Source organism: Perna viridis, chromosome 6, assembly GCF_037379345.1.
Source record: "Perna viridis isolate PV_CMFRI_1.1 ecotype Kerala chromosome 6, ASM3737934v1, whole genome shotgun sequence".
NCBI classification, from domain to species: domain Eukaryota; kingdom Metazoa; phylum Mollusca; class Bivalvia; order Mytilida; family Mytilidae; genus Perna; species Perna viridis.
Window position 1 is genome coordinate 43,938,200 of NC_142450.1, and position 16,494 is coordinate 43,954,693.

The 16,494-nt window shown below is 32.5% G+C and overlaps 1 protein-coding gene across 3 annotated transcripts in view; it reads right to left on the reverse strand.

The window, feature by feature from the left end:
• LOC148615165 (uncharacterized) overlaps positions 1-16,494 on the reverse strand; it is a 58,962-nt gene that overhangs the window by 28,493 nt on the left and 13,975 nt on the right. For all 3 annotated transcript variants that reach the window (XM_088589812.1, XM_088589811.1, XM_088589810.1), the window contains exons 5-16: positions 14,517-14,674; positions 13,960-14,074; positions 12,652-12,804; positions 10,583-10,668; positions 9,751-9,957; positions 8,952-9,130; positions 8,436-8,539; positions 7,968-8,173; positions 6,978-7,215; positions 6,056-6,357; positions 4,458-4,800; positions 4,191-4,273 (exon numbers count right to left, since the gene is read on the reverse strand). In XM_088589812.1, the coding sequence (XP_088445938.1) occupies positions 4,191-4,273; positions 4,458-4,800; positions 6,056-6,357; positions 6,978-7,215; positions 7,968-8,173; positions 8,436-8,539; positions 8,952-9,130; positions 9,751-9,957; positions 10,583-10,668; positions 12,652-12,804; positions 13,960-14,074; positions 14,517-14,674 (2,174 nt within the window). The remainder of the gene's footprint in view (positions 1-4,190; positions 4,274-4,457; positions 4,801-6,055; positions 6,358-6,977; positions 7,216-7,967; positions 8,174-8,435; positions 8,540-8,951; positions 9,131-9,750; positions 9,958-10,582; positions 10,669-12,651; positions 12,805-13,959; positions 14,075-14,516; positions 14,675-16,494) is intronic.

The following is a 16,494-nucleotide window of genomic DNA, read 5'->3' on the forward strand; positions in this document are numbered from 1 at the left end:
GGAAAGTAAGTACACACAGAATCATATGATGTCTATGTAAAAAGAAAGCAATGTACAGTAACAGAGATGAAGTATTCTTTAATAACAGAAAAGAGACAAACATTGAACAAACTTGAAAGCCCATTCTTTCGTATGTAAAATTAGTACCCGAGTTAGAATACTGTAAGCAGGTTCTAAAAATGAGACAACCCACTTCTACTTAGACTCTGAACAAGTTAAATAAACACCTTAAGCTGAATTATCTCCCCCTGTAAGAATCCAATAATAAATATCTACCTTCGTATGTATCTACATATGATATAAAATCTTCATATAGTTGCATAAAAAACCATAGAATCATTCAGGAGTTGCTCATAATACACTTATCAATGGACTGGTTGATGAAAGGACATACAAAACCTTTTGTGTAGGGATAATTATGGTTATCTTAAAATATTCTTAATGTCATCTCATAAAATTTTTCAAAAAAATGATTTCTAGTTCTTTTTTTTTTGCAAACAGTTTCATTAAAATATATGAAATTATAATATAATTGACAAACATGACAGATTTACAGACCATACAATTCCTCAATCCACCAAACAGGACAGATTTACAGACCATACAAAACCTCAATCCACCAAAAAGGTTTCGTAAAGAGTTATATATTAGATTGCCAAGTTGCTTACAGTGATCCAAGCCTTAACATATCTTCTCTCTCCAACACTTTCTAAGTACATTTTGGTAATCAGTCCTTTTCTGGTTAACTTATCCCTACATGTCATCATATAAAACACTCACATCCTTAACACATAAGGAAGGCAAATACTGAGTCTCTTGCTCTACCCAAGTCAAAGCATCATTTTCCTCATTTGAATAGTTTTTACTTAGAATTCCTAAGTAAATTTCACTGAATTATTAATAAAAACAACTTCTTCAATCATTCACAGTAACTTTACATCACATTTTTTATTTCCACACAAATCTAACAACAAGCACAGTTCTTCACAAGACATTATACCATGGATCTACTACGGACAATACATGACATACTGCATAAAATCATAAATCTGTTGCCAAGCACAAATAGGAAATGCTATACGTTTCGACACAAGTTTCAAATTCATGACAATGGTTTCAGAATTTCACATTTCCAATATGTAATGACATTTACCACAAATTCTCATGAGGATAGGATTAAATACATCAACAGAATATAATTTTACACAATAAACTTTCTCAGCTGTTTAATTAATCCATCTCAGAGCATAAACTAGATGCATAGAATCAGCTGTTCAATTGTTACTGTTGATGTCTGATACATGTATCAATAAAGCATACTGTTTGAAATTCTGTCATTTCCTAATGAGAACTTAAAATAGCGGATACAATACAAATCAATCAGGGATGATCCAGTCATCATCAAATGTCATACAATGAACACAAACAACAGAACCATGGGTGGTACTCATTTTACATAGCATTGCATCCCTTGATCAACATGTACTTTTTCAGTTTAAAAAAATATGTAAATACAGGACAATCCCATAACAAACTTCTATAATGAATTGTTTTACTTTCTGATTACAATGTTGCCTTCAGCATTGTAAAGCTGCACAACTACCACTGAACATCCATCACATAAAACACTAGTCAGTATAATTTAACTTAAATTGATGTAGAATAAATCCAAAGAAACACCAGTAACTTTAAACAACAGATAAAATCCTCCTAGAGCACAGCTGCTTACAGCTTTAAATAAATGCTGATAAATAGTACCTATCCGCCTCACTAAACTGGAACTAACAGTCACATAAAGCCATTAATTGTCAATTATAAGCAAACACAATCACTTTTCAGTTGTTAGGGAAAATCAAATTGCCAATAATCCTCTAATGAGTAATGTCACTCTAAAAACTTCATCAAAGATTTAAAACCAATTAACCACTGTATGCATCCCTATTATATAATAAGATTGAAAACAGCATCCTGAAAATCAGTGGTTGACAACATAATACAGAATAAGTGGTCATCATAGTTATATGCCAGAAATCAAATATAAATATGTTCACAGGTGGAAAATCAATAACTATATCTAATTGGTTTACAGTAACACATCACATTTCAAGCTTTTATATATTGTTTTACAATAATTAACAACACTGGTAGAAGCTATCATAATTTCTTTACTTTAGAACGGAAACACGTATGCAGTTAAAACAAACTGGTATTACAAATATACCTAACAATAAAAGTACAACACAGATGGGACAAGAAAAGTCATTTAAATCTAAAGCTAACAACATTTTTTAACAAATAAAGTACAAAACATTGGTTTCATGTGTAATAACTATTTTTTTTTAATGTAAAACAATTTGAAGTATAAACATATGTATGCTTCCAGGAGAACCTCAGCCATGCTAGAAGCTTTCTGGCAAGCTATTTTCTTACTTGGTGCAATACTTATAGTATGGAGGAATGGAATTCAATGGACCTCTTACATTGTAAGAGTAAAGATACACTAAATGGGTGCACTTCAATACTTATGTAGATTATAGAAGGTAGAAGAAACCTCATAGACTCCTCATCTGCTATGGAAAGATGTAATATAGGTAGAAACCTCAGGCTCTTCATCTAATATGTAGAGAGGTTATATGGAAACCTCAGACTGCTTGGAGGAGAGGTTAAAAAGGTACTAACCACTGACTCTCTATCTGCTTTGAGGAGAGGTTAAAAAGGCACTAACCACTGACTCTCCATCTGCTTTGAGGAGTGGTTAAAAAGATACTAACCACTGACTCTCCATCAGCTATGGGAAAAAAGTAATATAGGTAGATACCTCTTATTCTTCATCACCTTTGGGGAGCGGTATTATGGAGATAAACTTCAGACTTTATCTGCTATGGGATGAAGTAAAATGGAGAGAAACCTCAGACTCTATCTGCTATGGGATGAAGAAAAATGGAGAGCAACCGCAGACTCTTTTGTCTTACTATGGGGAAATGTAATATGGGTAGAATTCTCAAGACTCTTTATCTGATATGGGAGAGGTAATATAGAAAGAAACTTCAGATTCTTTATCTGCTATAAGGAGAGGTAATATAAAAAGAAACCTCAGACTCATTGTCTGCTATGGGAAGAGGTAAAATAGAGAGAAATCTCAGACTCTTCATCTGCTATGGGGAGATGTTACACCAAGATAGAACATCGAGGTCAAGGGGAAAAGAAACATTTTAATAATTAAACCACTATGATATAGCTTAATTCATACATATAATTTCTCAGCTACATTCATTATAAGATAATAAACTTGCTTAATTTTTCAGTCAAATAAGCTACACTCATTTTAAGATAATAAACTTGCTTAATTTTTCAGTCAAATAATCTCATGAGACCTCAAGATTTTACCTGATATTATAAAGCATATATCACTGTCAACTTTATGTTTAAAATCTAGCTTCTTTCTTTTGGAAAAATTCTAATGTGAATCAACAAAATGTGAAACAAAATGGTGCACAATAACAATGCAGACTTAATCCAAATATATTGCCTTAAATCAGTGGAAGTGAATTTGATGGATTCGATTCAAACAACATATTTGTCAAATTGTATTGTTCTCTGAGAATCTGAATTTCATCCGGCAGAAATAATGCAGAAATGCTCGAGAGCATAGATATTGGATGGATTGGTTATGACTATCCCTAACATAGCTTACTTTAATGCCGAATTAAAAAAAAAAAAACCCATCTAACTCAAGTGCAAATGTGCAATACAAAACTGAATGAATGTAAAATTATTACACCATGGAATCTAAAGATAGTTTTTCACACAGAAACTCTTTTTGTATCCCAAAAGATAAAAAAGATATGAAAGCTTCAACTTAGGTGAACAGTTTGAGCAAAAAATAAAAATATTAGAAAAATGCAGCAGTGGTGGCCAAATGCTGTTTTTCTATGGAGCTTAGAAAGGATAATTTGTAATGGATTTCATACAACTGAAAACCGAGAATTTGCCATCTGAACAGAATAACAGAATGTTACTTTATTCAACCTTTAACTTCAAAACTTACGAGTCAAGTAAAGGTGGTGACACAGATTCACATAGAAGAAAAAGGTATGAAAATGGTTCTCACTAAACAAGCACAACACCATATGTAAACAGGAAAGAGGAGTAGGGTATGGTACACAACAATTCATGGGGACATATCTCACCTGTTCCATATTGCCTTCATCAAAATTCATGTAGACAGTCCATTCTCCACTGGATCCAGGCTGTACAACCATTCTACATAACCCTGAAAAAAGTAAAACACAAATCATGTGTAAGGCTAAATCAGAGACTAATATTTTCTATATATTTCTGGAGATTATAACTACTGATATTATTTTTCACTAAGATGTTTCTTCACATAATCACGGTACATAAGGAAAAAAGAAACATAATCATGAATAATAGATAATGAAATTCTCATCACTTACCTCCCCTTGCTAAAGGTTCAATGAACTCTCCCAAACCATTAGGAATGCCTTTGATAGTATCACAAGAGTACCCATCTTCTGGGAGAAGGAATGGTAGTTGAAGATCTGTGTCTTCCTCTAGACGTACGTCACGACCATCAGATTTTATCTTCTCATCCTCCATGTTTTCTGCTACACGGACAACTTGGTCGATCAAGTTTTGTGGAATGGGTGGTTCATTTGGTTCTGGAATGTATTGCTGAAGGAGTTCTCTTAGTTGAAGCGAGTTCAGCTTGAAACATGTGGAGCAAATATTGGCGATATCATCAGGACTTGTTTTAGGAGCCTCTAATAAATGAGCAGCCTGAAAATGAAAATGAAAATGCAACCTTAGAAATTATATTCAACATTATACCGCATTTTCCGGACTATAAGTCAATATTTTTTTTTTCAGCAAAGTGTCAGCCTGACCTTATCTGAGGATTTTTCAAGAAAAATGTTCATGCACAATGCATTTCATTAGATTTGTTCAGTTCACTTTTGATTGCTTTAATTCAAAATTTTTGGTTAACTGCAATCAATGAAAGCTGTCACTCAAACAGTCAAACCAGCAATTGAATTCGAATATTATTGATCATTGCCGCTGTCCTTTATAAGTAATATGATGATGTTAATAAAAACTCTGAAACTTAGAAACTGTTAAAATATATAAATAAACTCTAGAAGGTACGTTAACAAAACTCTTTTTTAACTTCAAAACATTATTCTTTAATATGCCAATTTATACCCATTTACAGTATGTCATAAAACATTCGCACATGGCTCATATTATAATTCAATTAAAGTGTTATCTAAATGGCTAATTGCAACCAAATTTGCAGGTAACAATTATTTTTTATTGTATTTCGTAATATCAGGTAATATTGTTTACTAATTACTGCTCATAACTATGATCATTTCATCAAATGAATTCCCCGCTTATTTCACACATGGGTGCCCACGTTTGACATGTTTATGATTTTGTACTCCTGATGATCTATGGCTTCAGAGCCATTCATACGCCATTCATAAATATAATTGAACTCACGGACTAAGTACACAATTAACAAAAACACAAATATTTATTTATTTCAGAAATCTTATACTCAGTAACATCTTTGGAATAATATGCTTTTGAAAAGAAACTGTCCAACTCGGATCTCTGCTGATATGTACGATATAAATGCACACGTCTGACCCTCGACTTATCTATATTTTTTTAGTTCATTTTTGTCAAAATTAGGCAATTATCTTATACTCTACACCGACAAAATATTCCATGGCATTAAAATTTACTGGAAAATGAAATGTGGCATGAAATAAGAGCCATCTCTCCGCCTCAACACAAACTGTTTTTAATTATCAATGTTAAATAAAAGCCTCACTTGCATCCTAATTTTACCTTTCTGTCAAGCGTGCAAGTGATTCCTTTAACTAATTAAAAGTTGATTCAGGACTGGAATGAAAATTTCCAGATTTTACCATAATAAAAATAGCAGATGAAGGAGAGTTTTCAAGGATGCGGCAGGGCCTGAGAACCTAGCATATATTTTTTTAAAGCCTAATTGATATAATTTTACCTGAATTATTCTGCATAAATGGCAATCAGCAGCAAGTTCTAATCCTTGTTTTTCTGCCCAAGCCTCAACTCTTCCAAGACGTCTCTTTAATCTGATACCCCATGATCTTGTACAAAACTGTAGCCTTCTCTCAGTAACTAACACATTAAATAACCACATGTTGACATAATGAAACAACTGGGAGAAAAGCTGTATCGTCAGAGCAGCATTGACCCGACAACGACGTAACAAGTTCATGGCTGAAGACAAGGTATCAAGAACATCACCTAAGGTAGGTCTACCAGAGTGTCGCTGACGATCATCTGAAAAATTATTATAGATATATTATAATAACCAAGAATAATTCAATAGCCGATATATATATATATTTATGAAAAATAATTCATAAGCAATTTAATTTTGAGAGCATTAATTTAGAGAACTACTCAACAGGCTTTGGAAGATAATTCTGAAAATGATAATACACATATTTATATAATTCATGATGATGTGATATCATAATACTCATTGAAAAAAATTTAAAACATAAAACTAAATCTGTGATGTAGTTCACCTTAGACCAAAAATAAATACTATTAGGTTGACATAGCAGGAAACAATTTTTTTTTGCTTTTAAGACAAGGATATTCCTGTTCTTAGCCTTGGGGATTTCCCTTTTTTATCCAAGCTAGAGATAAAACTTAAATGGCACCCAAGTAAAATGTATTATGATGTGTTTTAAATGCAAAGGTAGAATAGCAAGCACAACTGCTTGGTTTCACATACTTATTTTAGAAAGGAAGAAAACACATTGACAAGAAAAGACATTGTTGGATGAGATGTCTATATTTTGGTAAGGGAAATTTTAAATAAGGGAGACTGATATTTCTTTGTTTTGCACTCTGAGCAGTGTTTCAATTCATTTAATGTCTAAGACATCTACCTGTCATATCATCATCATCAGCAGCATCATTCTCATCCAAGAAGGCTGACATTGTCCTCTGTAAATCATACTGTAAGCATGTCACCAGATGGTGGAATGCTAGCTGTACAGACTCAGCTAGTACCTCCTGACATTCAAGGCTGAAGGGATGGATATCATGGTCCTGTTTATAGAAGTTAAGGATCTCTGAGGCATTGGCCATCCACAAAGCCAAAGCTACTGGGTTGTCTCTGTTATGCTGTAAACCAAATAATAATTATTATCATACAGATATTAGAGATTTATAGAATCTTCCCTTTATATTAAATTTCCAAAATTCACATGTAAAATAAATTCCCTTGTTTCACTCTTGTACTTTCTCCTCTCAAAACATTAAAAATTGAAAACCAATTTGGCAATCAAAAAATCATAAGATAAAAATAGCCATAAATTACTGAATAGATCTATATAATATAATAATCAACTGGCTGTCGTGAATAACCAAAATATGGTCACTCATGCCAAGAACACTAGAAGATTTAACCAAAGTACAAGTTCTGTACCCTCAATAAATCTTTCAGCACTCAAAATCAAATTTTTGTTATTCACTCATATAATGAAATTCTCCTATTATCATAAATAAAATAAGCAGTGAAATAGGGCTTCCAACAAGAGAACCAAGTTCTCAATAAAATGCAAAAGTGTAGTAAAATGAAATTGATAAAGTCCTAGGTCAGATATTGAGGGTCATGGACCTCATTTCCACATCAACTTGAAGCCCTGAATTTTTATATGAATGTATGAGAAACCCAAAGAATACAGGGTGGTCAAAGTATTAGAAAATATTTCATAATTTTGGTAAGAAGCAGTTCTATGCTTTACACTGATTCAGACTTTGACCAAAAATCATAGATGCAAAGCCACAAAACTCTAGTAAGACTAAGTCTGTCTAATCCTAAACAAGAATGAAGGCCATTGTGATACAAATCCTTCGAATACTGTTTTACATACTTGTACTGCTTGATGAATGTATCGAGAGATTTTATCGACAAGTGCTGTCACTCTACGAGCTCTGTCATGTGGAGGCATATCAGGTCTGTAACCACCGGATATACAATATCGTACGGCCATATAACATGTATAGGTGGGGGCTAGCTTAAACAAGGTACTGGAGGAGTTCACATCTATAATTAATGCTCTCAATAGTCTGTCTTCCTCTGAAATATAATTCATTCAAAATAGTAAAAAATTTAATGCTGAAGTTCCTTAGAGTTGTTCTATGTGTTTTTCATTCAAGTCTTTTCTTGTTTCATTACATCAATTAACATTTCAGAAAATTAACTATTTCCAAACCCAAAATTTCGGGTAATCGTTCATTAAATAAATTTGAGTACTTCCTAGTAACTCATTCAAGCATCTTTATTGTTACAGATGGAGACTTCCCTGCTATAGCATTCTACATAAACAATTATTACTTACTATCTTCAGGAAACTCTAATACTGCTGGTAAAGCATCTTCGTGTCTAGAAGGTGGTGACCTTCCATCTGTCATATCTCTTGGGGAACCCTGACTTGGTGGGCCTCTGAAATTAATCACCACATTGTATGAATGGCTATTGTACATTTTATTATTTATATTTCATATTTTAAATACATTTCAGGGGAACAGAATACACTAAACCTTTACAGGAACATACAGATAAAATGCTGACGATGAGCTCAGAAATATTTGATCCATTTATCAGTTCCTCTCAACTTTTCAAGGTACATTAAACAAGGAAAAGAGATCTTGACCACATTTAGATAGTACTCAAACCTTGAATTAGTAATGCAAGTTTAATACACAGTTATTGCCATGTGACTATTTTCAGCATCTCTTCAAAAATTTGTGCACACCATCATGCATGATGGAAGACATTGTAGAACACTTGTCTCCACTATTGATACAATGCATTTTCCATTAATAATTAAGTACTGCTTCTAAACAAATCTTACCTTCTTTGTTGCTGCATGTCCATAGGTTCAGGTCCTCTATCACTACTCCTAGGTGAAGAACTACCAAGAGATTCTACTTTACCATCCAAATCAAAGTTAGTCTCATGAACTTTTCCATGTTGCATCTGATTACCAACTCTTTTCTGGAATTCTAAAGGCATCTGACCCTTTCTCATTTTCTGTAATTCAATCAATATATATACATAATTGATAAGACACATAGAAGAAATAAAATTATTTCATTTTAAACATACTTTATATGTAATATTTAATTAATACCTACCAAAAATAATCAATACTCAGACATTATACATCCAAATAATTTAAAACAAACAAGACTTTTGTTCCCTGAAATTTAAAACTTTGTAAAATTTATAAGACATAGTGAATGTTCGTTAAGACATAAAAAAAGGACAGTATGTTTTTTCCTTCTAAAACCTCTTTAGTATTGACATTTTTTTTTCAACCAATGCATGCACTTTTTCTCACCAATTCTAAATCTAGTCATATAATGACAACTGTTTGCCAGAAGTTCAATTGCAAGCTAATTAATTCAACAGATATAATTAGCTCAACAAACCGACCACTCTGGTTTACAGGATGTGAACAATTTAACTAGGTACAAGCACTTCTCATCACAAATCTGTGAAGCTGTTTTTTTTTTTTAACTGTACTAATATGCATAAAGAGGCATGGTTTAGTACTGAGAATGGGTAAACCAAAGGTGTAAAGCTTTAAAATAGTAAATATACTATCTGCACAGAATACTGTATTTGCTAATGTAAAACTAAACACTCACTTCCTCATAATTGGGGTCAATGAATTTAAACATGTTCAGTTTGCCCAATCTAATTGTCATGCCATGTTTCAGTTGTGTGATTTCTGATATCCTCTGGTTGTTTACAATAGTTTCAGCCTCAGGACTGTTTGGTGTAATGTTGACAAAACCATCAGCTTGGATGAACCCAATTGTACAATGTCTTGGCTGTACGTTAGGACCGTGTATCTGTGAAAACATTAGCAAATTGTGAATTTATAAATCATAGGGTTGCTTTAATTATGACCATTATTAATTGGAGTAATTTGTAAACTATCACTTTATGTAGATTTGCCTCATCTAAGAGATATTAAAATAACCTAAAATAAAGATCCCCAAAACATTGTTAGTCAAACTGTCAATTACTATTCATCAAGAAACCTCGTCTGAATATAGCTGAAATATTACTGCTCGGACGTTAAACCCCAACAATCAATCAATCAATCATTCATCAAGAAACCACATGAGTTTAAGTATCAAATTCAACTGTTACTTCCAGTTAAATGCAACAAAATACTACAGTTCTATTAAATTGAGGAACAATGTATTTCATGTAACCTACCTGTATTAACATGCCCCTGTCAGTCCCTATTTCAGACTTCATGTAACCTACCTGTATTATCATGCTCCTCTCAGTTCCTATTTCAGACTTCATGTAACCTACCTGTATTAACCTGCTCCTGTCAGTCCCTATTTCAGACTGTGTAACCTACCTGTATCAACATGCTCCTGACAGTCCTATTTCAGACTTTATGTAACCTACCTGTATTAACCTGCTCCTGTCAGTCCCTATTTCAGACTTCATGTAACCTACCTGTATCAACATGTTCCTGTCAGTTCCTATTTCAGTATACTTCATGTTCAATCTGTAGATCTTTCCTTTGGGATTATCTGACCCATCTAAAATATGAAATATAAAATAACAGATTCTGCTTATTATCATATATGGTATTGTGAAGATCAGAGACATAAATTGAGAGTTTTATAGCAAAAAAATTTTTATTGTTGCTTGAATTTCTTGATTCTCAGGGCAAATGGGAAAAATCAGAAACATGCATATCAAAAACCCACCAATCTGACAATGAAATGTCACTCAAGGATACTTTCTCAATTTGAAAAGACCATTATTCATCTTTGCCACTGGCTTTACTCAGAATTTTTTCAATGGAATGTTAAAAAAATGAGTTTTTTGACAGAATTATATGCCCTTGCAATGTTCACTTTCAGGGCATTTCAATGAAATTATAACTCATTGCACTAACATGATATGGAAAATATTGTCTTTTTTCCTTGTTTCTGATGGTGCAAATATTGGAATTAAACTTTCAAAATGATGGTTTTTTTTCATACCATGTTTCACCCACTGCCTGATTCTTACAGAGACTGACACTTAAAGCCAATGAGGAAGAAAATCTATTCTATTACTTTTCAAAGCCTAAAAATAGAGATTTTACATTGTTCTTAGCCATTAAAAATTGTAATACAATTATACTCTGCGTCACATAAATAAGATACTATTAAAATTTGAATAAAAATATTTTCTACAACTTTATTGACACCTACCATCATCTAAATTGTCTTAAATGACTTTAGCCAAATGACTTCTCCCTAAACATTGAATCGTTAAATTCTGGTGAGATTTTAATTCTCGGTGCCAATATTTACATAGTAAAATGTCGGCCATGTTTACAGTGATTGGGTTGCTAGGAGATGTTGTTTATGTTTAAATGGTTTGTCCAAAAACCGAACAACCCAAAATGCATTTCGGCGTCGTTTCGGATATCTCAGATTTATTTTACGCGAACAACGTACAATACCGAGAAGTTGATCAAGCAGACAATTGTCACCGGAGTTTGACGGGAACTTACGAACTTCGTTTGTAAACAAATCGTCCTGTAGAAACCAACATGGCGGATATTAGTATGGGATTTTCCCGTAAGGATTTGTTTAGCATGATTTAAGCTAATAAGTGACTCGTTGGTACTAACACTTCATTCATATATGCGAACTATCTTCAGATTAAATAAAATAGAGACAACTCTAGCGGTAAGTCCCGACGGTTTAAAAAGTAGAGCTTTAATTCGAAAATGTGTTGTATGTGACGTCGAGTATAGTTATGTTTTTTTTTATCTTAATGACATGGTGACAAAATTGGGTACCAAGATATTTTTAAAAGAGATTAAGGGATCATAAATTACTTCACACAAGTTAGTACTTTCATTAGGACAAAAATGGCTAGATTCTCAGTCAATGTGTCAGCAATTGAAATTCTGCAGGAAGCGAAATCTGAGTTTTGTTTGTATCCAATTCATTTAAAGGTTTCTGTTCTAAAAAAAAATGGTCATTAGGATTGTTTGTGCACTTGACAGGAAGGTTCAAAGGTGGTTCAGAAGATGTAGTTATCCAACAACAATTAAAACACAGCACTTATATGGAGCAAAATTGTTTAATCAAGCAAGATTTTGATGCAATTGAGTATATTTCACAACTTTTCCCCCATTTATATGTTTTTTCAACTGTACAATTCATAAAAAAATGGCCAAACAGCTCCAGATAAGACCAGATAGATAAAATTTTTCACACACAAAAACAAGCCTCTCATTAATTTTTTAAATCGGCCTGAAAACCTAGATTTTTTTCTGTATGGCATGACAATGTCTACTAACAATCAATATCACAAGTTGTTAAACCAAATGCAGTATGTAGATATAACATAGAAATATTGTCTTGCTTATTTTAAATGAGCCTCCAGCCATGAACTTATAAAGCAAATTCAAACAATCAGTATTAGGAAGGACAACTTAACAGAATTAAACAAGTATTTATATGCCCAACTTTGAGAGGGTCCCAACCTAATTTTGACATATTTTTCAACAGACTTACCTGGGTTAAGTTCTACAAGGAATGGAAGTTGTTGGGGAGGCATACGCTCCTCTTTATTATATCGTAAATCTTCATGAGAAACAGCTCTGATCTTCTTGTGTTTAGTTTTCTTAGCATCAGCAGGTCTTCTCTTCAGTTGAAACATTATAGTACCTTTAATGTTTACAAGAAATTACTTGTTAGTTTTGGAAGTAAAAGATTATCACCATCACTCAAAGTAATTTTTTTTCTTAAGTCCATATGTATTTTTTAAATCTATCTCAAGCCAAATCAAATGTGAAAATTTACCACACGTAAGTGAAAACCCACTAAACCAATGTAATGTTACAAACTTCGTTGAATTTAATTCATGTCTGTTCCTTGAACTCATGAATTATTATTAAATATGTACAGAAATAATTATATATTCTGCTTTTTTCTATTTTAACCAATTATAGAATAGAGATTTTTACCCATATGTGAGTGCTAATTCTAAGACACTTATTGATTTTACATATTTACAAGTATATTTTTTATTGGACTTTCATATCTTAAAAAAATACAAAAGAACATTCTTCAAAAAGAAGAAGTTATTTCATATTCATTGTAATACAAATGATCAAAAGGGTCACTATTGGTATAAACATTTTTATTTGTAAAATTTCTATTTCCGTACTTAAGAGAAACATAACCATATTCAGTAAACAGTTGACAATCATATTTCTACATCTTTAAACATTGAAATTACTCAGCATAATCTTGAAATTCACATGATGACTAGGATTTTTCCCTTTTTTTATTGTGCCTATGTGTAAAATTTGGCAATTTTTAGGCATAAGGGTACCTGTATAATATAAGTGTTTCATATTTTTGCTGATGTTTAGAGGAACATGTAGTACTTAAGCCCAGAGAAAATATTTTGACAGAATTTCTTTAGGCATTTTTAGACAGACCGTCAAAATACACCAAAACTAGCAACCCACAAAACTTACCTAAGGTAATCAACTGGAAGAGTAAGATATTACCACAAAATTTACCCCCTATAAGGTAATCAACTGGCAGAGTATGATACTACAACAAAACTGACCCCCTATAAGGTAACCAACTGGCAGAGTAAGATACTACAACAAAACTGACCCCCTATAAGGTAATTAACTGGCAGAGTAAGATACTGCAACAAAATTGACCCGTTAAAAGGTAATCAACTGGCAGAGTTTGATATAACATTTTCACTATGAAGCATTCATAGGAATAAATATGTGTGTAAGACAGTAGTCTTTTGCACACTCCCTTCTAGATTTCTGTTTAACATATACTTTGGACACCTACCTTCACTTGGAGGAAATCTCATTGCTATAGCAAGGGGGCATTCTGGAGATTCCATCACCCTTTCTTGTCCTATAGCCCCTCCATGGTACTCCCTCTCACCTGGGGGCACCAATACCTGTACAAAATAAAAATAAGTAAGTATTTTAGGGACCCCTTTAGATTTCTAATCTATTAAACAGGAAGAAAATTAGCATTACATTATACAAAAGCTTGAAAAAAGGTAATGATACATTCCTTGGTCTATAATTTACATGATAACAGTATTCTTTCTAACGGTTAAACCTTCAGCAAACTGTGTACAAATAACTGTTCACACAATAAAACTTCTCAATCAAAATGTTTGACAATTTTTTTGACGGAATAAACCTGTATAAAAAATTTTAAACAAAAACTTTGAGGGACTTTAACTGAAACATTTGGAAATTGATGGAGCAAAATGAGTCTTAGGAATGCCTTGACAAACTTTGATTATGTAAGCAGGTCTTGAGAAAACTAACTATGCTTAAAGTTATTATATATATATTTCTTTTGCTTCTAAGGAGAGAAAAACAGCATACCTGGACAAGGCAGAAATCAGCAGGATCTTCCTTATCTAGATCATATTTTTCCAGGGCCTCTTTAATGACATAGTCTACACTATCCCCTGTTGACAGCAGTAATGTTTTATATGGAATGTCTGGTCGTAATGTCTCCCCATAGATTTTCAGAGTACCTCCTGAAACAAAAGATGAAGAGCCGATTAAAAAGTCTACAATTTGTTATGCATGAGGAAAAATAATGTATCAGTCAGCACAGGGAAAGCAAAAAAGAAAATAACACCCTTATTTTTTTTCCTCAGTTCTATCTTATTAACCTGGAACTCTTATGAAATTTGTTATTCATTCATATGAACTTATCTTAGTACATGTTAAACCTCAGAAGTGAATTAAGTGGCTGTCCATGTAAAAATCAGGCAGATCCTGTAATATGGTTGGCACATGGTCAATTTCATCCTACTGAGTTTTAGGTTCCAATGTAATGTTTACATCAGATGTATGTCAAATAGTAAAGATTATTTTAATGCAACAATTAATGACTCAGGAAACGATTATAAAGTCCCCTAACAAAAATCAAAATGTACCCAAATAAAGAGTTTTCTCCCTTTTTTCAATGAATTTCAATGTTTTCTATATAATTTATTTCTCTGTTTCAACTTTGAGAAAGTATGCATTTGTGAAGTGAAATGGATGAAAAATTTTTGAAAAAAAAAAAAAATTGTCATGTGCAACCCACTGCATCGTCTTTGCCTGGACACCCTCTTAAATGCATGTAGGTAAGGCCTTGTCAAAAATGCCCCACTTCTATCCTCCCAAAAACATAAAAGTGAGAAACTGCGACTTATTCTATGGATACATATTTTGTTATGGCTAACCATGTCAGGTGAAAGCTTGAAAAAATGTGAAGAAGATTGTTTTAACAGACATCCAGGATCAAATTAAAGAATAATTGAATTACACTTAACCAAGAAAGAAACAGATGCAGAATTCCTTTATCATCTCATGTGAATTAATATCAGGTTTAAGACGAACTGATGCTGCCTACATTATACCTAATCTAGCCTGATTATCTTTTCTCCCCAATATATAAATGCAAATTTCACATTTCTTAATTTCATGATGACAAAACATTACTTCAGATTCAGTATTAATAAAAAAGACAAGAAAATGCAGGGATTTTCCTATTATTTTAGGGCCTCAATGGAAAAAGAGCATGAAATTTGCAAATTTTGGAAATAATCTATAATTTTATACAGTATTTAAAGATTTTAAAAGTTGTATTTATTTCCAGTCACCCTTTCAATATGTAAACCACTCATATGACATATGACCAATCAAGTCAATATTTTGGATGAGATACAAAAATGTATGACACTGAAATGTGCACTTAATTTGGCATAGTCACAGAGTAGATTGTATCCCATGTAAGTAACAACATTATGACAACCTGACATGCAGAGCCATAACATTAGACATTAATTACATGTGAAGTGTAAACTTGATGCATTTTGAGATGGCCCCTATGTAACCAGGCTGTTTACAGGTAAAACATATAAGGTATACCTATATGTTCATGACATAAAAGATGATACATTTAAATCTGGAAGGAATGCAATTAAGATACTCATTTTCAAATCTTTTTATCAATCTTGCTTAATGTCATCTAACAAAGAAATTGCATCTTATATAAATTGACAACATTTCTGATCCCTTTAAGATTCAATTAACGGAATCAATCTTTACTAAACTCCCACGTTTTATGAATATTTTTGTGACTATTTGATGGCTTGGGAAAGTATAGTAGACATCAATATACTCATGGATCACTGGTCATAAAAGAAACTAACACAATAACCTTATCACATAAGATTAACCTGAAACAATTTCATGTACATGTATCTCACACCCCAGGAATAGGTAGTTTATTCACCATATCATTATGTTTTTTAACATAAAAATAGACTGAATGCATTAAAACTGTATATCAGTTTATAATCTG